Source organism: Colobus angolensis, unplaced genomic scaffold (assembly GCF_000951035.1).
Source record: "Colobus angolensis palliatus isolate OR3802 unplaced genomic scaffold, Cang.pa_1.0 Scaffold259, whole genome shotgun sequence".
In the NCBI taxonomy this organism is placed as follows: Eukaryota; Metazoa; Chordata; class Mammalia; order Primates; family Cercopithecidae; genus Colobus; species Colobus angolensis.
Genome location: NW_012115810.1, coordinates 3,779,672 through 3,804,465, shown reverse-complemented (window position 1 = coordinate 3,804,465; position 24,794 = coordinate 3,779,672). Strand labels below are relative to the sequence as shown.

The 24,794-nt window shown below is 35.8% G+C and overlaps 1 protein-coding gene across 1 annotated transcript in view; it reads left to right on the top strand.

The window, feature by feature from the left end:
• Positions 1-24,794, top strand: part of PSMD14 (proteasome (prosome, macropain) 26S subunit, non-ATPase, 14) — a 110,503-nt gene that overhangs the window by 53,761 nt on the left and 31,948 nt on the right. Inside the window, exons 4-7 of the mRNA XM_011947104.1 lie at positions 10,047-10,118; positions 10,354-10,473; positions 12,938-13,008; positions 13,993-14,143. Of these exons, the coding sequence (XP_011802494.1) occupies positions 10,047-10,118; positions 10,354-10,473; positions 12,938-13,008; positions 13,993-14,143 (414 nt within the window). The remainder of the gene's footprint in view (positions 1-10,046; positions 10,119-10,353; positions 10,474-12,937; positions 13,009-13,992; positions 14,144-24,794) is intronic.

The window sequence follows — 24,794 nt, the reverse complement described above, 5'->3', positions numbered from 1 at the left end:
AACTCCTGACCTCAGGTGATCCGCCCGCCTTATCCTCCCAAAGTGCTGGGATTACAAGCGTGAGCTACTGTGCCCAGCCCTATTCTAACGTACAACAAATTTTGGGGGTTAGGGTGGATACATAGTATATTCCAAACTTACTTGCCTAGGAGTGAACTCTTTGGATGTTATTTTCTTGCCACTCATTTCTCAAAAATGAATATTTAAAAAATCTCTGCCCACACTGCAGAATAACAAATAATTGATGAAACTTGGTGATATATTGAATATAAGGACTGAAGGAGAAAGTCAACAAAAATTTTGCCTAGATTCATAGTTTGAGACTCAATATATTAATTAGAATAAGTTGGCAAGTTAGTTTGTAGAGAAACATGGTTGAGTTTGAATTTTGAAGGCCTTGAATTTGAGATCTCTACCTTGGGAGAGAATGTGATCATAGTAAATTAGAAAGGAACCTTTAAAAATCATGTAATTTTTTTTTTTTTTTGAAATGGAGTCTCTCTCTGTCACCAGGCTGTAGTGCAGTGGCACGATCTCAGCTCACTGCAACCTCTGCCTCCCGGGTTCAAGCGATTCTCGTGCCTCAGACTCCCAAGTAGGTGGGGTTACAGGCATGCACCGCCACACCCAGCTAATTTTTGTATTTTTAGTAGAGACAGGGTTTCACCATGTTGGCCAGGATGGTCTCGATCTCCTGACCTCATGATCTGCCCCCTCCTCGGCCTCCCAAAAAAATCATCTGATTTAATCAGTCATTGAACATGTAAGCTTTTTCTGTAATACTTTTACCAATTTGAACACCTGTGTTTGATTAACGCCAAATATGGGTAGCTTATTAACTTAAACTCTTCTTTGGCTAGTTTGGACCAATACAAAATTTGCGTGGTTTGTGTGTGTGTGTGTGGTTTTTTTTTTTTTTTTTTTTTTTTGAGACGGAGTCTCGCTGTGTTGCCCAGGCTGGAGTGCAGTGGCGCGATCTCAGCTCACTGCAAGCTCTGCCTCCCAGGTTCACGCCATTCTCCTGCCTCAGCCTCCTGAGTAGCTGGGACTACAGGTGCCTGCCACCACACCCGGCTAATTTTTTTGTATTTTTAGTAAAGACGGGGTTTCACCATGTTAGCCAGGATGGTCTCTGTCTCCTCACCTTGTGATCCGCCCGCCTTGGCCTCCCAAAGTGCTGGGATTACAGGTGTGAGCCACCATGCCTGGCCCAAAATTTTTCTTAAATTGAACCCAAATTCACTGTCCTATAGCTTCTTCCAATTAGCTCATAGTTCTGCATAAAACGTAGTCTGAATCAGTAGTTCACACACTTTAGCATTATAATCACCTGGAGGGCTTTTTAAAAACCCACATGTCTGGGCTCTGCCTCCAGAGTTTCTGATTCAGTAAGAATGTGCATTGCTAACCAGTTCACAGGCGATGCTGACTGTGAAGGGTTCAGGGAGACTATACTTTGAGAACTGTTAGTCTAAACTTTGTCTATCTGACAGTTTTTCAGATTTTAAAGAGAGGTGTTTTGTACCTTGAGTCTTCTGTTTCCCAGACTTTATCAAGTTCTTTTGAACATTTCCTATATATCATGCATGATTTGAAGTCACATTCCTGTCCTGGGTAGCTCAGATTTTGAGAGTGAAGAACTCTCTGAAGTGGAATCTCTAAAGAGTCAAGACTTGCCCAAAAAAGGCTGTATCCTTCAGTGCCTAAAATACTTTGCATGGGTAAACATAAGCCTAGCTGGTTGTTGCATGGGTTAATCTGTAATTTACCTCATTTTTGTAGCCTCCAAGAAAGGAGAGAAATCTGCCTCCATGTGAATGTACTTGGTAGCCAGGCTCCTTTCTCTTAGCTTTTTTTTTTCCTCCCCAGGTTTGTTGAGGTATAATTGACAAAATTATATGATCTTAAGGTATACAATGTGGTGATTTGATATACATGTATTTAATGATGTGATTATCACAATCAAGTTAGTTTACATGTGTCACTTCATTCGATCCTCTGAATTTATTCATCTTACAATCAAGTTTGTACCCTTCAACCCACATCTCCCCTTTTCCCCACACCCCTGGCTAATGGTAACCACCATTCTACTCTGTTTCCATGAGTTCAACTTTTTTAGATTCCACGTATACATGAAGTATGTGTTTTTCTCGGTCTTGCTTATTTCATTTAGCACAATGCTTTTGAGGTTCACCCATGTCACAAATGGCAGGGTTTTCTTTTGTGGTTGAATAATACTCCATTTATGTGTGTATGTGTGTATATGTGTGTGTGTGTGTGTGCGCGCATCACAGTTTATCAGTCTGTCCATTGACAGACACTTAGATTGTTTCCACATCTTGGCTATTGTGAGTAATGCTGCAGTGAGCAAGAGACTGCAGATATCTTTGTATGGTGTTGATTTCATTTCCTTTGAGTATCCAAAAGAGAAATTGCTGGTCATATGGTAGTTCTGTCTTTAATTTTTTGGTGAACTTCCATACTGTTTCCATCATGGCCATCTCCACTTGTGTTCCCACCAACAGTGTACGAGGTTCCCTTCTGTCTATAACATCACCTTTTTCAAGTTAGAGGAGGGTTCCTTCAAGATTGTAAATTAAAATATTCAGTGTAGGAGTAGGTTAGAATTATTTTAACTTAAGGTTATATTACTGGTTAAAATGGCTAGAGTCATCAGATATCTCAGAGAAGGAGACTTTCAACAGTATTCTTTAATTATAGGTTAAGTTCCTAGGTTTATTTGCCTTATTAAAAGAACTATCATGAACACTCTGGTTTCTGCAAACATCTCTGCTTATTTACTCAAATAATGTCTAGGAGTGAAAAAGTAGGTCAAAAAGTTTGTGCAGTTGAAAGGCTCTCGATATACATTGCCCAGTTGCTTTTCTGATAGACTATCCCATTTTACATTCTCATCAACAATGCTAATAGTGTTTCTTTTATTATACCTTTTCTAAAATTGGGCTTTGTAAAGCTTGTTTGGTAGACAAACAAACCCCCACAATGTCTTAATGTGTTAATGGCACTTTTTTAATTAAAGAAGATCAGCTAGGGAGATTGAACATTTTTCATATTTCTCCCCTCCCCTCCCCTCCCCCTCCCCTCCACTCCCTCAGAGTCTCACTTTGTCACCCAGGCTGGAGTGCAGTGGTGTGATCTCAGCTCACTGCAACCTCTGCCTCTTGGGTTCAAGCGATTCTCCTGCCTAACCCTCCTGAGTAGTTGGGATTACAAGTACATGCCACCATGCCTGGCTAATTTTTTGTATTTTTAGTAGAAACAGCGTTCCACCATGTTAGCCAGGATGGTCTCCATCTCCTGACCTCATGATCCGCCCGCCTTGGCCTCCCAAAGTGCTACGGTTATAGGCATGAGCCACGGCGCCTGGCCTTCATATTTATTTCATCATGTTTTCTGATGTAATTAGTCTCTTTATTATTCTTTGCCCATGTTTCCATTATGGTTTTAGTATTTTTAATTTACTTGTGTACTGACTTTTAGTCATAAATGGGAAAACTATTTTTTCAGGGTGTTTTGTTTTAAATTCTTTAAGTATTTAGAAATTTAGATTATGTTGGCAATTTTATGTTCCTTTATTTGTTCAGTTGGGTTTGTACCTAAAATGTGCTTCTTCACCCAGATCAAATAGACATTCACCAATATTTTTGGCATAGCATTTGTTACACTTTAATTTTTAAAAAAAATGTAACTCTTTAATCCATCTGGGTGATGGTATAACATGATATAGGGAAGGAAATTTAGTTTTAAATGCTTCCAGTACTAAGAAAAAATGAAAAATTAAAATAGAATATGTTCAATTCTATGGTGATAACTTTGAAATCTAAATGAAATGAAGCTTTCTGCAACACTATAATAGTTCATCTAGCCTCAAGGTATAGATAACCTGAATTTATCAATACAACTGAAAAGGTTATAACAATTAGCCACAGAACAGCCTCAAAGACAAATGTTTTAATAATGAACACTTCCAAAATTGAAAAACATGGATAGATTTTTTATTCACATACATTTTATTGGAACATAGAAAATGGAAAACTTTGTAATTGGGAAACTTGTAAATTTTTCAGTTTTGTAACTCTAACATAATGATATCAAAACCTGGCAATTTTCACACACAAAAAAATGCCAAAGCAATCTCACTTATGAGAAAAAAAAAATCAATGAACAAATAGTAAAGAAAACATGAACAATTAATCTAGAAGTACAAAGATGATTTAATAGTGGGAAATATTAATGTAATACACCACTGAAGAAAGGTAAGGTGAGTGAACTGTTGGCCATTGTGGCTTCTTTTAAACACAAAATGTTGGTATCTCATTGACAAATTTTGCTCAATCTTTTTGTTTTAATTGTTACTTGTAAGCAGCATACACATGAATTTCCATTTTTAAACCCATTATGAGAGGCTTTTATCTTTTAACAAGGGACTTTAATCCATTTATATGTTTTCATAACCAGTATATTTGATCTTACCTTATGTTGCTTGGTATTTTTGTTTTTCTTCTTTCTTGATTTCCTACTGTTGTTTTACTGTCAGTATTGTGTTTGGTTTTTCTTCCCCAGTGACTTAGTAATGTGTACATGGCTTTTTAATTTTAATTTAAAAAAATTTTTTGAGACAGGGTCTCACTCAGTTGCCCAGGCTGGAGTGCAGTGGTCAACCATGGCTCACTGCAGCCTCAGCCTTTCGGGTTTTAGCCATCCTCCCACTCAGTCTCCTGAGTAGCTGGGATTACATGCTTTTTAATTTTTACAGTGGTTAAAGTTGTTCAAAAAACTAATTTATGTTTCTAGAATAATAAAAGTCAACACTTACATCTGTATTTTCCTCTATCATATAGGAAATATATATATATAGGGAAAATTTCCCCTATTATATACAGCATATTGTGTACTTCATCTCTCCCTCCTGCCTGTATAGTTACCTGGATAATGAGGGGTTTGGATCCTGATTACATTATTTGTATCTATATCTTTTTAACTGCATTCACTGGTTGTAACAGATTTCTTTATATGATGACTCTTCCATTTTTTAGCCTTTAATTTTTATTTGAGGACTGGGATGCTCAAGTGGATCTTTTATTGAAGAAGCTCTTTCAGGGAAGATATATGAAATTCTATTTTCTGAGCCCTTATATATTTAGTAATATATTTGTGGGCCTTTGGATGTTTTTAAAAAATTGAATATAAAATTCTTACTTTCAGTTTTTTACCTAAAACTTTGAAGATTTGCTTCATTGTTTTCTGTCATCTAATGTTGCAAATAAATCTAAAGTCAACCTGTGTTGCATTTTTTTCCCAGTTTGGTTTCTCTACTCATATGGTTTTAGACATTTTACTTAAAGTAATTGAGATTTAGCTAAGATTTTTCCAGATACAGTTTTTTATTCATTGCTTATTGCCTCACATATGATAGTCCCAAAAGTGAACTTTTTTTTTTAATTCAAGAAAATTTTCTTCAGCTTTGCCTTTGCTTATTGTTTCTGTTTATTTTATCCTTAGAAACAACTGTATTTTTTAGCTTTGAGCTCTTGTCTGTCCTGTAATTCAGGTGTCCCCATATGAGTCTGTGACCATAGAAACCGAGCCACACAGCAAGAGGTGAGCAGCAGGCAAGTGAGCATTACTGCCTGAGCTCCACCTCCCGTCAGATTAGTGGCAGCTTTAGATTCTCATAGGAGCACAAACCCTATTTTGAACACCCATGTGAGGGATCTAGGTTGCATGCTCCATCTATAATGCTGGATGATCTGAGGTGGAACAGTTTCATTTCAAAACCATCCTTCCCACCTCAAAACTCGAAAAGTGGTCTTCCATGAAATCGGTCCCTGGCACCAAAAAGGTTGGGGACTGCTGCGTTAATTTTATTATATTTCTAAAAGTTTTCATCTCTAAGTTTTTACTGTACATTTTGGGACATCTAGAAATTTATATTGTATATCACTGAATTAAATTTGTTATAATGCTTTTACCCTTGTTTCTGTTAGTGTGATTTTAATTCTTAATTATTTTCCATCTTTTTATCTTGGTCTGTCCTCCAGCTTTCTGTTTCAAAGATAAGGAACTTCTATTTTACTGATGTCAAATAGTTTTCTAAAATTTTGTTCACGATTCCTATATTTAGATGACTTTTCTTTTTGAATCACCAGAATACTGCCCCCCAGGAGTGTTTGCCAAAAGATAATGTAGGTAGATGGTCCACAGCCCCACATTTTTCTCATCTTGGGAGCTAATTGGGTCATCTTTGATCTGTAGCTGTGAAATGGGAAAAGTTCCCTTGTCCCCTTCACAGGGCGTTCACTTGGGATGTGGCTCGCTTCTTCAGTGCACCACTGCTCACACCTCTAGGGAAGCATACAGACAGGCAGGCTGTGGGGCTCTGACCCTACAGCAATGTCTAGGATTGAATGTTTACAGCTGAAGCCCCAGTGGGTGTGTGTTACAGGGTGCTCTTTTAGTTTAGCCATTCATAGGTGGCTTGTGTTAGACAGCTCAATTAGACCCCCTGCCTTACTGCAAGGACAGAGACCTTTCTGTATCTGGGGATTCTTGCCTTGGTGTACTGGAAGAATCCGATCACATGTGGGCTTGGAGAATGAATGCAAGGTTTTACTGAGTGGAAGTAGCTCTCAGCAGATAGGGGAGCCAGAAGGGAGATGGTTTTCACCTGGAGTCAGGCCGCTGTCCTCTGCCCTGGCCAAACTCTGCTTCATTCTGCTGGTTGATGGCCTGCTTGCATGCTGGTTTGCTCCTACCCTGGTGGTTTCTCTCCACGTCCAGCCATCCGTGTGTTCCTCTGCTGATGTGCTCCTCTCTCATGTTCAGCCCACCAGTGTCTTCTTCTGCTGATGTGTTCTGTTCCTCTCAACGTCCAGCCACTTGTGTCTTTGACTGCTTGGGTCTTGGAGTTTTAATAGACACAGGATCGGGGAGTGGCAGGCCAGGGTGGTCTTGGAAATGCAACATTTGGGCAGGAAAACAAAAATGCCTGTCTTCACCTAGGTCCATGGGCACAAGCCCGGTGGTGGTGCCCTAGCCAGGGGCCACACCCTCCTCTACCCAGCCCTGCCCTGGCTCCCCTCCCCCCATATCAGCTGTTCATGTTCTTACATACTTCTCTGAGCTCAGTTTCGAGTCTTTAATGGAGTTTTCTTCTGTTGCCTGGTTTTTGCTATTCTGAACAGGTGAGCATGTAGAAAAACAACAGCCTTAGATAGTCACTGCTAGCCGAGGTCTTTAGTATCTGTCCCACTGACAGTGTATTATATGCGATTTCTCTCTCTCTCTGGCATCATTTCACCGCTACCAACCTTCTCTAGTTCTTGCCAACAGTAGTGAAAGGGGCAGCAGTAAGTATCACTGGCTGCTGTTTTAAAAACAGCACTTGTGGCTGGGTGCGGTGGCTCACGCCTGTCATGCTCGCACTTTGGGAGACTAAGGCGGGTGGATTGCCTGGGCAACACGGTGAAACCCCGTCCCTACTAAAATACAAAAAATTTGCTGGGCGTGGCGACGTACCCCTTGTAATCCCAGTACCTCAGGAGGCTGAGACAGGAGAGATGCTGGAACCCCGGAGGCAGTAGTTGCAGTGAGTCGAGATTGCGCCATTGCACTCCAGCCTGGGCGACAGAGCGAGATTCCGTCTAAAAAAAAACAAAAATAAAACAGCACTCATACAATAAACAGCTGCATAGTCTTCTCTTAGTACATGGCTTTCTTGTTACTATGTTTCTGAATCAGAAGAAAATCCATTGTGAGTTAGTATGTTTCTGAATTAGAAGAAAGGCCACTGACATGTGGCTTGCTTCCTGTCTCTCAAGGTAACTAGTTGGTATTTTTCTTTTCTGTTCCATTGGCTTGCAGTAGCACCTTAATTTATTCATTCATTCTTTCAATCAGTACTTAAGTTCTTACTATGGCCGAGGTACTTTTCTAGGTACTGGTTATATATATAATATTAAACGAAATAGTGTTTCTTCCTTCTTTGGTGGCAGAAATAGTTTCTGGATTCTGTCAGTAACGCATTTTGGTGATGGTGTGATGTTTTATTTCCCTTTTTTTTCTAAAAAAAATATTTTCGGGCAAGTTGAGAAAGGCTGTATTAAAGCTACAGTCAAGATACCAGTTTAACTTATTTCTTCATATGCAATGTGTAAGGTTGCTCTGGATCTAGGGATAATTTTATGAATACAGTGTTTGTTAACCTATTTTTCTAGTTTTATTTTATTTTAAATTGGCAAATAATTATTGGTGGGGGGTAATGTTTTGATAAATATGTATGTTGTGGAATGATCACATAAGGCTAACATATCCATCACCTCAATATTTATCATTTCTTTGTGCTGAGAACATTTGAAGTCATCTTTTAACTATTTTGGAATATACGTTATTATTAACTATAGTCACCAGGCTATGCAGTAGATCACAAGAATCAATTCCTTCTGTTTAACTGAAACCTTACTATTATCCTAACCTTTTAAGGCTACTACTACTTCCCCCAAACCTCTCATCACAACTCATTTATTGTTGTCCTCACCTTTTCCTTAATCTTTCTTAACTTTCTAAGTGAAATGAGTAAAATTATTATACCACTAAAATTAGGTTTATATGATGACTTCAGCAAGATGCTTTGGCCTGATACTACATTCTGAAGGAGATCTTAGCTATTTGAAAAATAAGCAATAAAACTGCATTAGGTGATAATAGATGAAGAATTTGGTCAGTTTCCAACTTTATTGCCTGGCATTTATGATGAAAATTAAATTTGAGGGACTTGATTTTTCCCACCACTTTGAACAGAAGTAAATAAAAAAAAAATTATTTTATTTAGAGAAAACTTATTCTAGAACCGTTTATACTTAATGCTTCCAGTAAATAATTATGAACTTTTAAAACAATATAAAGTAATAGAATTTAACACACACACACACACACACAAAAGCACGAAATACACATAGACCTATAAGTATGGAATGTAAAGCGATTGTTTACTTTCAGTGTGTAAATGGGAGAGAGAACATGGCTTACAATTTTGATAAGGTAACGTGTTTACCTAATTTGTAATAGAGTTACTGTCAGGGAAAGGGAACTTTAAGCAAAACAGGACCTGGCAATTATGTCATATCTCCTTTTAATTTCCCAGATTGTTCAATATTAAAAAACAAGAAGCTTTCTATGTGCACTAGTTGTGGGGCAGAATCACATTTATAAGACTGTAGGCCTCTTGAGGGTAAGAACTATATGTCAGTTACCTTGTGCAGCTGAATGTTATAGTCAAGAGAAGTTTGCTTCCTTTCAGGAAGATAGAATCCTTAGAGGAGAAACATAGTGTCTTCCTTAGCCTGTAATAAGATTGGTAGTAATACTTGTTTTAAAGATAGTGGTTAGGATTTTGGAAGTATTTTCACATCAGCTATACCTGTCTCAATTGGTTTGTTCACACTTGGGGCAATTGTGTTAAATTTGTTGTTGTATAGGGGGAGGGGAACAGCTTCATTAGGTGACGTGCAGAGGATGTTGTTCACAGCTCTTTCACCCAGGGATTAGAAGTCTTCTTTCCCCTTCTCCTCCACTGTAGGGATGAATTTGCAGAGGAATCCCATAGCCTTAATCTATTAATACATGCTGTCTTTAGCTGAAAATCAAGAAGCTCAGAGAATTTGCTGTTTGATGTTGATGCTTTAGTTAATTGTGCTAGTCCAACAGCATTTCACATATACACACTGTGGTAACAAATATGGCTGATTGGTACATTATAGCCATTTTGTAGCCAAGGTAGATTGGCATTGCCGAAAGACTTAAACTTTGTGTCCATTAGACCCTTGGCTTAGTATTAAGTTTTACCTGTTTTCTACAGGTTTGATATTTGCAAATGTGTTTTGATTGTGTCGTAGCCAAATAAAAGGGTACTTGACATGTTTTTCAAAACTATTTTAAAAATATCAAGTTTATACCACATGTAACTTGAATTTTAAACTCATAAACTCTCTGTGTGTGTTTGTAATAATTGATGTATTTGTTTCTAGGGGCCACCTACAGATGCTCCTGCAGTGGACACAGCAGAACAAGTCTATATCTCTTCCCTGGCACTGTTAAAAGTAAGTAGTGAATGTAGTTACTTGCTTTAGAGAACTCTTTTGCTTTCATTTGGAGTATTTACTTTGGAGTATTTGTCACCTTAATCCTCTCAGACATAAGTAAGCTATTGTTTTAGGTACATTTATAAACAGAGTTTTTTATTTTCACTGAAACAAAATTTGGTTTTTGTTTTATAAAGAGGAACCAGAGACCTTAACGAACTTTACTTGTATCTACATCTCTTCCTTTCTACAGATGTTAAAACATGGCCGTGCTGGAGTTCCAATGGAAGTTATGGGTTTGATGCTTGGAGAATTTGTTGATGATTATACCGTCAGAGTGATTGATGTGTTTGCTATGCCACAGTCAGGAACAGTGAGTACTTTTATGGTTGCCTGCTGCAAGTAAATGTGTTTCTTTTCATTTTTCTTTTCCTATGCAAACTAACTCATCATATTATATTTTCTCTTTCCAATAGGAAAAATTAATCATAAGTTTGATAGAAATTTTAGATTGTATTGAATTAAATCATTAATCTTTAAAACGCAGCATAACTTCTTATAGGTCTACAAACTGAATGATGCCAATGCTAAATTTATTTTCTCATGCCTTCAGCTTAAACTGGTAAAATACTGGATTTAAAAGTTACTTACCCTATAATAGCAGAGTGTTAGTTTGATTTTGAACCAAGTTTTCAAAAGATTTGAGATTCTCTTATTTAGATTTTCAACTCATATACACTAGTTCTTATGTCTTGTTCCCATTGTTTTGAAATATGTCATTTAAAAGATGTTCTATATGGTGATGAATGACTTTTAAGCTTTTTTTATTTAAAAGGTTAAGTTAAAAAACAAACACACACACACAAAAAAAATAGCAAACCTGAGTATTTTTGCCTAGGCATGGTATTTTGTTTATATATATGTACTCCATACAAATTACCTGTATAGAATACATTATTCTTTCTAGAGATTTTTGTTTTGTTTTGCCTTTTTGTTTGATGCACTTGTGTTGATAGATGTGCATTTTGACTGAAAGAAAATAGCCAAAAAACAATAACTATTCCATCTACCTTCCAAAAAAATAACACATATATCCTTCTCACCTGTTTGTTTAGAAAAATATACATGCATTTTTCCAAGGGATATTTCTTCTTTGGTAGGCAATATTTCTCTTACTGAGCCTTGTAAAAGAAGGATTAAAGAAATTGTGTTATAAAGCTGTTTGTTCTGTTCGAGGCTCTGTAAGTTTACTTTGATAAGGTAGATGCTAGAGAACAAATTACAATTTTTTTTTTTTTTTTTTTTGAGACAGAGTCTCGCTCTGTCACCCAAACGGGAGTGCAGTGGCCGGATCTCAGCTCACTGCAAGCTTCGCCTTTCGGGTTCATGCCATTCTCCTGCCTCAGCCTCCCAAGTAGCTGGGACTATAGGCGCCCGCCACCTCGCCTGGCTAGTTTTTTTGTATTTTTTAGTAGAGACGGGGTTTCACCGTGTTAGCCAGGATGGTCTCGATCTCCGGACCTCGTGATCCGCCCGTCTCGGCCTCCCAAAGTGCTGGGATTACAGGCTTGAGCCACCGCGCCCGGCCTAACAAATTACAATTTTAAGTACTGTAATATATATAGTATGTATATTAAAAATAAGCATTTAAAATAGAATATTTGCTACAGAATGCAATATATTTATAAATGTAAAGTTTTCTCTAAATAGATGAATTTGTTGAGGTAAACTAATTTGGATCTACTGATTTTATCCATCTCGATATCCATTATATTTCTTTTATACATTTGGAAATAGAGAAACACTCTACATGTTAACTAAAGGTTTAGATTTAAATCTTAGACTATTTATTATGTGCATGTATCTTTTTATATTAGGCTACATGAAATACATAAAACTGACTTATATATGTTATGGGTACTTATGTAGATATCCATTATAATACATCATTCTTAGGCTTTAATATCATTACTTCCATGTAAATGCTTGTTTGACAATATAAAATAAAAGATTTTGATCCCTATATTCACTCTAATTCTATTTCCTAGTGTCATAGAATTAGAAAGTTTTCCTTCTGACCCCAGAGTCAGTAAACTTTTTCTATAAAGACATATGTCTCTGTTGCATATTCTTCTTTTTTAAGACAGTCCTTTTAAAGTACATATATGAAAAGAAAGAAAAAACCCAAAAACATTCTTAGCCTATAAGCAGCAGATTGCATACCCCTGTTCTTGAGGATGTAGTCTCTGTTGGAATTCAATATGCGTACTGTTTGTTTTGGTGGGAAGGAAGTGCTTATGTTAACTAGTTTCTTTAAGTACATTTGATTTAGATTCCTGAGGTTAGAAGAAAGCCCTGGGAGCTATAAAGACAGTACTCTATCGCCAGAGAGATGATCTGAACCTTTTAATTCTTCCATGTTCAAACATTTTATTTTGGTTGAACTAGCAAAATAATGCTGTACGTAAGAGACTTGAGGCTGTTTCATTTTGATAGCTGAATATTTGTAGAACTTTGTATGAAGCTCATTTTAGTCATCAGTTATGATAAGATGACATTAGGAAGTATGCTTGCCTAGATAGGTCTAACCAATAGCTATGGTTGGTTCAATTATTTTCTTATTTCTGGTAAACATATACATAGCCAATGGCAGTTTGTTAGTTGGCAATTTTAGAAGCTTGATTGGTTTGAGGTTTATAATTGAATGACTTGAGTATCAAATGTAGGTATCAAAACCTATAAAATGATTTTGGCAACCCCAAATAATATACATAGGGAAGCCTTTTTTTTTTTCCAAATTTACAAAAATTAATAATTTTTATTTCTTTCTAAATCAGGGTGTAAGTGTGGAGGCAGTTGATCCAGTGTTCCAAGCTAAAATGTTGGATATGTTGAAGCAGACAGGAAGGTAAGCATTTTAAGTGATCAGCTAAAGAAATAATGGGAAATATTTATAGAAACATACCTCAAAGTTATAGATGTTTATCAATATCATTTCTAGAAAAAGAGGTCACGTAGTTGACATAAAAGTATCTGTAAATATCGGTGCCATGCACCGCCTGTCTAGTATGTCTTCCCTTTAGAACCAAAGAAATTTGCCCATCAGAGAACTGCCTCATGTTAAAATTCTTGACTGTCACATAGTAAGCTTGGGCTGTAGCTTCCCTCTGTTTAGCATATGGAGTTACTGTCTAGTCACTTATAATTGAAAGAGCTTGTATGTTCCATGTATTTGAGAGCTGCAACTGAATGAGATTATGAATATTTAATTATGTTTGTAGGCATAGTTTTAAAGACGGAGAAAGTATAATCCAAATATTCTGAAGTTTTTTTCCTCAGACCAAATCTCTCAATAGTTACCATTCTCTTGCTCAAATTCTTCTACTGTGGAAAAAACTTCAAAATTAATGTTAGCAAAAGGCTCAGCAGCTGAGCAGAACAGTGCAAATTGGTTTTTGACTGAGTTCCTAGTTCTACTGCTGGTTTAATTGATACTTAATCCTTTCACAACAGTGGATCCTGGTGTCCATTGTTAAAAATGTACTCTGTGCCTGGAAAATCCAACTCCCAGAGCTAAGGAGTTAAAGAGTAGATATTTACTTGAATGCTGAAAGGCTAAAAACTGGCTCTGAGAAACTGTGGTAACAAGGTGAAAAACTGAAAGCCTTATCTACCACTGCTAATGTGCATCTCTTAATGATAGTACTCCTTTGTCACACATATTCATTTCCATGTTTTCTGGATAATATGGTGTACAATTTCAGGTGCTTTTTCACACCTGTGTGTTTTTCATCTCTTCTTAATTTATACCCCGTTAGTGTGTTGTTTCTTTTCATATCATAAATGTATTACTTGTTCTGTTCTGAGCATCTGAATGCCCTCTTTGTTTCAGGCCGGAGATGGTTGTTGGTTGGTATCACAGTCACCCTGGCTTTGGTTGTTGGCTTTCTGGTGTGGATATCAACACTCAGCAGAGCTTTGAAGCCTTGTCGGAGAGAGCTGTGGCAGTGGTTGTGGATCCCATTCAGAGTGTAAAAGGAAAGGTAGAGTAGATTCTATCTTTATTGACATCTACTGCCACATTCTGTTTACAGATACATTAAATAAAAATCCATTTTGTTCAAAGCAGGATTCTTAATTACACAGAAAGCTGCTATCTGTTTACTTAAAAAACAAACAAACAAAAAAACTTTACAAGTTGATAACTGTGTCTTGGTATTATTAGCAATTTATTTAGAGATTTCTTCTTTAATCACTTGTGTAATTGTCATGAATATTTATCTTTAAATTTTTTGAATTTCATAAAATTAGGAAAGTTAAACCATACTCAAAGCCTGCTATAAACATTTTATTAATATTTAAATAAACATTGCTTTACCTTTATTTTCAAATGATGAATTTGGAATTGGCAGAACATTTAAAAAATCTATTTAAAGGGCATTGTTTTGCAGACATTGTGCAGGACATATTCTGGAGTTGTGTTTTCCAAATATTTTAGACAATGAAAACTTGCCCAAAGACTTGGTATCAACCATTCACGTTTTTGGAGTGAGGATGCAAATGAATGATTAAATATGCTAAATAATTCTGAAAACAGATTAACTTGGAAAGCATATTGGGTTATAGTTCTTTGTTGAAACCCCTTTTGTTCTTGTTTAGTTCTCTTTCTCTTTTTTTGTTCATTCTTTCTTTCTTTTTTTTTTTTATTTCTTTCTTTCTAGCCCCATATGCCATTTTCCTATTTCCTGCCTCATGACAGCAGGGAGCAGCTCTATTATCACCTTCACAGAGCTGTCTGCAAATGTGAGAGGCAATTCGATTTTGCTCAGCCACAGGGAGAGTGGATTAGAAAAACTACAGAACATACAGAAATTGGCTAGGTGGTTACTGCTTTAAAATACTGCTGAGGTGTCTTGTTTGAGCATGTACTTCCATTGTAGCGTAGAATAATTGTTAAAAATCACAATATATTTATGCAATCCTTTATATGCAGGTTTTACAAATAATTTTTAGAGCACTTAGAAATAAATATTAGCTTGTTATCTATCAGACCTGTAGTTTGATAGTAGTGCAGATTAGATTTATATCTGCTCACCAGCTCAAACAAACTAAACATGGCTATTAAAACATGGAGTTTTTATCTGTCATAAATTTGAAGTTGAATGTTTTCTGACATCATACCATTATCATGTATAAAAATTGAGGTCTTCTGTAAATCATGATCTTATTAGGTGTGATTTAGCTTTTCAGAGGCAAAAACTATCCACAAAAATAATAATAGAAAGTGATATACTAGACCATTCAGAATGGTTAGCTTCTGATTCTTGCTATATGCCTATATTTCAATTTATTTACTTTTTTTTTTAACTAAATGGGTTAGATAAAAGAGGTTGAAAAATCCTTGATTGTTACTGGCTTTATGAATTACAGTATAATACCTCTTAAGTTTAATTCTGTATTTTAGGGTACCTTTTTAGTAACTCGTAAGTAATTGATTTAAGTAATGATTACTGTTTTACAAATATAACAATTATCTAACAAAGTCCCCTACCACAATATTTACAAGTAATAATTAAAGCTTAATTTTAAATATAATTAGAATTCTGTTTCGTAGTATTAGCTTAACTTAGGTTTTATGATATCTTGACTAATGTGATGGTGGCTACTTTCAAAAAGGAAAGTAAAAATAAACACAATGAAAGAAAGCATTCTCAAAATATAGTAAATAAATGTAAATGTAAATAAATTAGTATGTATTTTATTTTTGGTTATCCTTTTGTAATGTTTAAAATGGCAATTTTAGTTTCCAAACCTAGTTTAAGTGTTGTATAATATTGGAATTTTCATTATTTCTAATTAATTGTAATTTATATTAAAATGATGAATTTCATTTAATAATATGCATTCATCACATGTCTTAACAATGTTAAATTTAGTTTTTAAAAATAATATATCTAAAAATTTATGAAGTCATATGTATCACTGTCTACTTTTGTATATTAGGAAGAAATCTTTTTGAAAAAATTTAGTGTAAATACCTATCATTGATGATTTGCATCACTTGTTGGACCTAATGTCTAGATTCATACTATTATATCTCCTGAAATAAGGATCCAGTTCTTTGTCAGTAATGCAACTTCATCTTTAAGGAGTCAGAGTTTGATTGTAATTTATGGTTCTTTCAGTGTCAAGTCCTCTCATCACTATGAATCAGATTAAATGCTAGTAAATCCTTAGAGTGTTTTAGTTAAATCATGATACTTATGAATACAAACTTATAAAAATGAAGAATAGCATAAGAGTCTCCCTCTCCTTTCCCTGTGTGTGATTTATGAAAGCTGTCAAAATATTTAGTAAGGCTATGATTAGATCAAGAATTAAAATGACATTTTATATATAAATGATATAAGTTGGGTCTCTGTTCACTTTTTTTAAAACCTCTTTCTTGAACATTTTGTATATTTCCATCTTTATAAATTCCAATATTTCTGTCTTTGAGAAATTAGATAAGCCTGGATTCTTTCTTGGTAATCTCAATTCATTCACAATTAGTTTGATTTTCTTTTATGGTGACTTGATTACATTTTTTATTGAATAATTGCTGTGAGCCAGGTATTATGAATAACCATTTCAACTTATTTATTCTTTGTTATAATCCTAAAGATAGGACCTGTTACTATTACATGTTATTAGCGGTTAAAAAAAAAATTAGGGCCAAGGAGATTGCTTTGCCAAAGTCAGACCATGAGTTAGCAGCAGAACAAAGATACGAATCCAGTTCTGTAAAATTTCAGAGCTCAGGCTTTTTTAATGACTCTTTAATTCTTTAATATTAAACCATTATGAATGATATAATCAGAGTAACTGCAGAATGCAAAATGAATACCAGAGGTCATTGTGAGGCCATTCCTTAAGTTTCTGTGGATAGGCGTCACTCTCTTCAGCATAAGTCAGGGGAAAGAGCTGTACATTTCCTCAAAGTTCTCCATAGTTTTCTCTAGGTATTATGTATTATACATTAATTGATTTTTTAAAATGTGTTGTTCCATTAATTTAAAAAAATAATTTAGAAAGATTTATTCCTGTTGACTTTTGTGACATCCCTAGGAGTAAACACTGAAATTAACATAAATAATGAAGTACACTATATGATAAAGAATCTGTAACCCTACTATAAATGTTTTTAAATGATACAGGTGAAAACCAATGGTAATTGCATTCATAATTTAAATGGAGAGTAAGCTCACAGAAGTTACCAGTGAGTTCTGCTCTAATCAGGGAAATAGTTTATAAGATCTGCTTGTAGCATTTAGTTCATTTGTAAAATATACATATTTACATATTTTAAACTTTAGTTCTCAGATGGCACAGTGGGGACCTCTTGCTGAATGTTTTATTATCTTGTATACTCAGCCCACAACTAGATCCAGCAGCAAATTTAGAAGTTAATTCAACTTGTAATGTGACTATACTTCTTTCTTGAGGCAAAAAGAATGGTCACTTTGGGCAAAATCATAAAACTAGCATACAACTTAATTAGGATATTGTAATATATTTATTAAAAAGCATTACTGCTTTAGAGAACTCATTTTCCTTGACAGGGTTCCTATTAGTGAAATGCTCAGTTGCTACCAGCTAACTAACTCCTAACAATCATTGTGTCTGTTCTCTGTTTTGAAAACATAAAAAAAGAAATGACTATGTCCAAATGTGTCTTCCACTGGTTAGGTTTTCTTGAAACATTTTTATTTAATCTGATCAAAACACTCAATAGACTTTAAAAAATGTGATGTTCATTTAACTGCAGCTCAGCTTATCTGCAGGTATTTCTTAAGGATACCTGATCTGTATGCTAATGATTCTAAAGTACAAAATAAATTTTAAAAAATGGTCTTTGTCTTCTTTGAGAAGATAAATTATATACATTTAGCGTTAGTAGTGAGCAAGATCTCATTCTGCCAATTATATACTGATAACCTATCCTGATATTTTGCATACTGATACAAAATATGCTGAAATTGCTTGTTTCTGTAAGTATTAAATTGGTTGCTAGAGACAGAAATAATTCAACAAATACTTATTCAGAATTTTGTATGTGCCAGTATACAATAAAGTATTACTTGTATAGCAAACACAGTAAATGTAAATTAAAATTAGAAGAAGGGAGAAAAATCAGTGTAGGTTGCACAGAATAGATAAAGCTTGGGCTGAGTTTTGAGAGGTAGGCGGGACATCACTCAAAAAAGAGGAGCTTGTACCGCATGGGAAGAATGTAGAAACAATATCATTCCAAGTGGTACTCACCTCTTCATTCATTCTTTTTTCCACAGGTATTAGAATGTAAAAGGAGTGGTTTCATTGGTTTTAATTTGTTTAAACAACTAGCATTTTACAAAAGATGGGGTTTTGGAGAATAAATACAAATGCAGGAAGAAAGTTAGGGAATGTGGCCGGGTACCATGGCTCACATCTGTAATCCCAGCACTGTGCGGGACCAAAGTGAGTGGAATGCTAGAGCCCAGGAGTTTGAGACAAGCCTGTGCAACATGATGAAACTCCGTCTCTAGTTTTAAAAAAAATTAAAATAAAAAAAAAGTTAGCAAATGAATGTTGTAAGAGCGTACCCTTTATTTTCAGATATCTAGAAGGTTGTGTCTTTTTTTTTAGGAGTGGGTAGCAAATATTTTACTTTTCCAAGAAATTTTATATTAGAAAGTTTTAAGATGGTGAAGGTTTTTAAGTACTCAAATAGTTTACTCAAATCTTAGTCTTGTTTTGAGCTTATTTTATATATCTATGTATATATATATACTCTCTCTCTCTCTCTCTCTCTATATATATAACATATTATATTATATTAGTAGTAGGCCATAGCCAGGGCATAGAGTAATGTAGAACACAGACTTAGGGGTCAGGCCTGCATTAAAATCCCATTTTTATCTCCTCTTTGCAGTGTGACCTTGAACAAGTTACCTAATTTTCTTGAGCTTCAGATTTTTCCTCTATATAACAGGAATCTTAGTACCTATTTCTTTCTTTCTTTTTTTTTTTTTTTTTTTTTTTGAGACGGAGTCTCGCTCTGTCGCCTAGGCTGGAGTGCAGTGGCCGGATCTCAGCTCACTGCAAGCTCCGCCTCCCAGGTTTACGCCATTCTCCTGCCTCCGCCTCCCGAGTAGCTGGGATTACAGGCGCCCGCCACCTCGCCCGGCTAGTTTTTTGCATTTTTTAGTAGAGACGGGGTTTCACCGTGTTAGCCAGGATGGTCTCGATCTCCTGACCTCGTGATCCGCCCGTCTCGGCCTCCCAAAGTGCTGGGATTACAGGCTTGAGCCACCGCGCCCGGCCTCTTAGTACCTATTTCATAGCATTATGACTATCATAAGATAATATATGTAGAGATTAGAGTACACATGTCATATTAGGAGGTGTGCAATAAATGATACTTTATTCTGAAGATTAACATAATTCATACTTAAAAGGATCAAGAATGGCCGGGTGCGGTGGCTCACGCTTGTAATCCCAGCACTTTGGGAGGCCAAGGCGGGCGGATCACGAGGTCAGGAGATCGAGACCATCCTGGCTAACATGGTGAAACCCTGACTCTACTAAAAATACAAAAAATTAGCTGGACGTGGTGGCAGGCGCCTGTAGTCCCAGCTACTCGGGAGGCTGAGGCAGGAGAATGGCGTGAATCTAGGAGTTGGAGGTTGCAGTGAGCTGAGATCACACCACTGTACTCCAGCCTGGGCGACAGAGCGAGACTCCATCTCAAAAAAAAAAAAAAAAAAAAAGGGATCAAGAACTAGAATATTAAAAAAATAGAATGTGAATGTTTCTGCAAATTTTGATAAGAACAGGCCTATAAATTAATCTCTAATTTGCTACATTTAGGAAGATGGTAATGACTACAAAAGAAATGAAGTCTTCCCTTCTTATATTTTGTACATGCTAATTAATCTAGGAATACTCTTCTGATTTGCCAACTTTTATTTAGCACTTACCATTTTCTAAGATATTTTCCTTGGGCATGCTGATGAAACTGAAGTGAATATATTACTTTGAAACTTGGAGGCCGGGCGCGGTGGCTCAAGCCTGAATCCCAGCACTTTGGGAGGCCGAGACGGGCGGATCACAAGGTCAGGAGATCGAGACCATCCTGGCTAATACGGGTGAAACCCCGTCTCTACTAAAGAATACAAAAAACTAGCCGGGCGACGAGGCGGGCGCCTGTAGTCCCAGCTACTTGGGAGGCTGAGGCAGGAGAATGGCGTAAACCTGGGAGGCGGAGCTTGCAGTGAGCTGAGATCCGGCCACCGCACTCCAGCACTCCAGCCTGGGCGACAGAGCCAGACATCGTCTCAAAAAAAAAAAAAAAGAAAGAAACTTGGGCCTATGAGGTGATTAATTGATTAATGTATTGCACTTAACCATTTTGTGTTTTATTCATCTGTCTGTGTTGTCTTCCCCACAAGACTGAAGACTGAGATGTCTTTGAGGAGAGATACCAATATCTTGGAATTTAGTGCATTGCAATAGTTTTTTCATAAATGTTTATAAAATAAAATTGAGGAATGAATTTGCATCAGTGTTCAGCCATTACCAGTTCTATTTTTTTTTTTTAGCTTTTAGCATATCCAAACAACTGCAGTTAATTTTGTGACATTTATTAATTTTTTATATGTCAGCATAGAGTCATTTATTAAATAACTGGAACATGTGATTGACAAGGTCAGTTAGCCAGTTTACTTATGAACATTATCCTTGGTCAGTTTGAACCCTGTAAAATTAGAGCTAGAGTTCAAGTTTAATATGTCATTTGTCTTCTAAAAGTAGGAAAAGATATTTAGCACAGCTGTTATATTTATAAGATTATTTTTTGATCAGTATCCCACAAGTGTCAGCTAGGGCTGCGTAGTGCTAATGATAAACTGTACACACTCATGCACACCCCTTTTCTTTGTCTAGTTTTCCAGGCAAAAAGAGAAAAATAAGAAATAGAATACATAAAAAAATCTATTTCCATTCCTGACATAGCTCTGTGAGCATAGCCTTCCAAGGTATTCTTGGAACACGTTTTGTTACTGTATTATCTTTTGTTTGCTTCCTGTCTTTCTCTCTTATCATCAGTTTGAAGTTTTACAACACTCTCAGATCTTGTGAGGATGCCTAAGAAAATAATACAGGTACTAATGTTCCTATACTATTTATGATAGAAACACGTGTAATAGTTTATCACATTTATTTAGCTGATATAAGGAATTGTGAGCTAGGAATGTAGAAATAATTTTACTTTTAAAATTCTAAGAGCATAAGTCGTATATAGAGGTAAGAGTTCCTATGGAGTTCTTTTAACCTGGAGCTTCTAGATTAATAATATAATCTCTGAGCTAATTTGTTATGCTTTACTACTTGCTGTGCATTTTGAATGATGTAAATGTGCTTCAAATTAGTTTGAATCCAACTGTTTGAGTAAAAATATATAATTCATTACCTGTAAGAATATTATTTATTGACTCTCACTTCTTGAATGCTTTTCTTTCTGTAGTCATCTAATTATCCCTGGTCATTAGTTCAACAGACACCTGTTGATCACTACTTTATGCCAAGAGTCATTGGAGTTATAGAGAAGAATATGATCTACTCCCTATCCTTAATGCCAGTTTTGAACTAGCAAGTGGAAACGTGGAAACTATGACTTTGATTGAGAGGCCTTTTCAGAGCCTATATATTTTAATTTTTAAAGATCACATTCTAGATGTGATGTTAGCCATTGTTAGTTGCGAGGATATTTCTGGACCTGGGACTTAGGTTTGTCAGGTTTAATGTCTTCTTGTCATTGTAATTTCCTGAAGAGGGTAGAAATGAAGTGGTAAATTTTCTTCAAAGTCATAATTGATCCCTCGGTTGTAATTTTTAGGCTACTAGTAGGCTGATTAATAGATGCTTACAGTCACTTTTCACATTCCAGATAGCTTTACCATATGTAGTTTTAAATCCAAATTAAATACAAGTCAGTGGTCTATGAGTTTCTCAGTTTAGCAGGTCACAAAAAAGTATTTCATGAATTCAGAACTGAGCAGTGATAAGTAAAGACTATATTATTAACAAGCTAGTGATTAGATTTTGTTTATAAATAATGGATATTTTTCTTTTCTTTTCCTTTTTTTCAGGAAAAATAAACATAAGTGGTAAAAATTTCTATAGCATAGTAACCAAAAGTACTTTTTTTTTTAGTTTTTCATTTCAATAGACACTTATTTTGCACTGTATTTTGTGTGCCACTTACTTTGTTATAGAATGGATATTCAGCGACGAATGAGACACAAACCTTGCTGTTGAGTAACTGAACATAGTAGTACTCCTTTCTTGTTTTTCTGTCAGGACAGCTATTATAACAAACAGCTTGATGATGAAGAGTACTGGCTTTGGCAGGCTGTATAGGTACAAATCATAGTGGTGTATCATTTAGGTTGTGTCATTTCATTTAATTGATTTAAATTCTCTACACTGCAGTTTCCTTATCCATAAATTCATAATATTAATACCTAAACTTGGTTGAGAGGATTAGCAAGATAATTTCTATATAGTATTTAATTGATAAGCAAAATAAAAATACACAAAAGTGATACACAGCAAAGTAATTGGCCTTTACATATTTTTCCTACTAAAATGCCTTTGCCTATTGAGAGATAGTAGTTCAGTGGATATACTTTGTATTTTTCTTTGAATGTGGTGTTGTAGCACAAGCAATGTATATACATCCCTTATTCTCATCCACATGCTCTACTGCCATGCTAACATAGTTGAGCCCATCTTTGTTCTCTAGGGCCCTTTATTGCTTTGCTGTATATGGAATTGCCAGCAGACAAACCAGTTGTTTTAATTTTTCCACTAGAAAGGGATCTGAAGTCACTGGTTCCATTTTATGTAGACTGAGTAGCCCCTAGATAGAATTGATATCAGATTAGTGATCCATAGGTGATAGTCTCTTGTAGCTTATTAGTAGTCCCCTGAGGAGTTCAATTTTAAGCTCACTGTTTGTCACTTATGAGTCTAGAAACACTGATCATGCAGGAGTAGTATCAAGATTCTAGGCATATTCAGTCATTTTTAAAAGAGAGATAATAACCTTCAGTGTAACTATACGCTTTCTTATGGTAATCAGGAATTTCCCTAAGGAAATACATCTTAAAGTGTCACTCTCTAATTTCCTATTTTTTTTTTTAATACTTCAGGTGTCTCCTGAAGCAGAATTTATAGTTATAACTTGATTTTTAGGGTAACTTTTTTCCAATTTTAACACTCTTCATGATACCAGTAGTCTGCTTTGTTAACTGTATCAGTTTGGGTCCTCTGTGGATCAGATGCCAAAATGAAATTAGACATGCAAGAGATTTATTGGGGGAGACTCCCATGTTGGAGAAAGGGGAGAGCCTTCAGACAGCGGTGAAGGTTTGACCCTGCAAAAGGAGAAAGTGAAGGTAGATTGGGTAGAAGAGCCACAGACTGTAGCTAGTGCTCAGAAAATTTCAGCCAGGCTGCTGGGGAGTCCTTGAGCCAAAATTAGCCTTTACGGGAATCCCTTATTTGGCAGGAATGACTAGGTTCTAGTACCACTGCTGTGTTCAGTTGTTGGCTGGGAGCTGCCCAGGAGAAGTATGACCTGGTGTGAATGCCTAGTGGATCCACAGGTGTAAAAGCTGGAGGTTGTGAGTCAGTCATGCACTCCACAGCGGGTTCTGTTGAAAGATCTGGGCTGGGCAACTCCATCACTGCCACAGTTAGTAACAGTGAAAACTATAGTGGCAGAAACACATATATTATTTTATTACCAAGTCTATGAGGCATCGTCATTCATGAGCAAATGGAGAAATTGAAGGGTTAAATAACTTGTTTGAGGTCCCTTAGCTAGTAAGTGATAGACCCAGAATTCTAACTTAGGCAGGATTGACTCCAGAGTGCCTCAAGCATTTAAACCTCTACACCATACTGACTACATGCATATGTTGAAAAAATTCTGTGAAACTTTATTTTTATTATAACTTAAGTAAATTCTTTTCCCAGTGTTTCATGAATCTAAAAATGTCTAATTACCTTTTACCATACTAGTTTCTAAAGATCGATTTGTTTTCATTAAAGCATATATGTTCAAAACTTGTGGATTTACTCTTTGAATTTTGATGCATGTCTTCACTTGTCAAAAAAAGTAAATTATGCAAGTTACACCCCATCCCCCTTTTCTCCCAATATACTGAAGTTGTACTACAGATCTCTAGCTACAGTAAGCAATTCTCCGAGGATGAAGAAAGAAAATGTACATACACATAGGAATTTCTTTTCCAGAGCTAAAATTGACATTTTATAAATAATTTCCGTGTTGCAAACTTGAGACTAAGAAATCACAGCAATTCAGTGATATGCATTTGGCATGAGTCAGTTTTAGTTCTTAGTGCTTTTCATTGGAAATGGCATAAAAAGTAAGATTTCTCTGAATTTTTTATGCTGTGGGCTTACAAGAGACATAAGATGTTTTTCTCTTATAGATGTCTGGCAGTGCATGGCAGCAGAAGTAACGAAATGGTCACAAACCCCAGCAGTACTTCCCAGGTCACATGCACTCTTAATTTTTAAAGAATCTAGAAACAACCTAAGCAGTTGATAACAGGTCATTTCTAGGTGATAAAGAGTATTTGA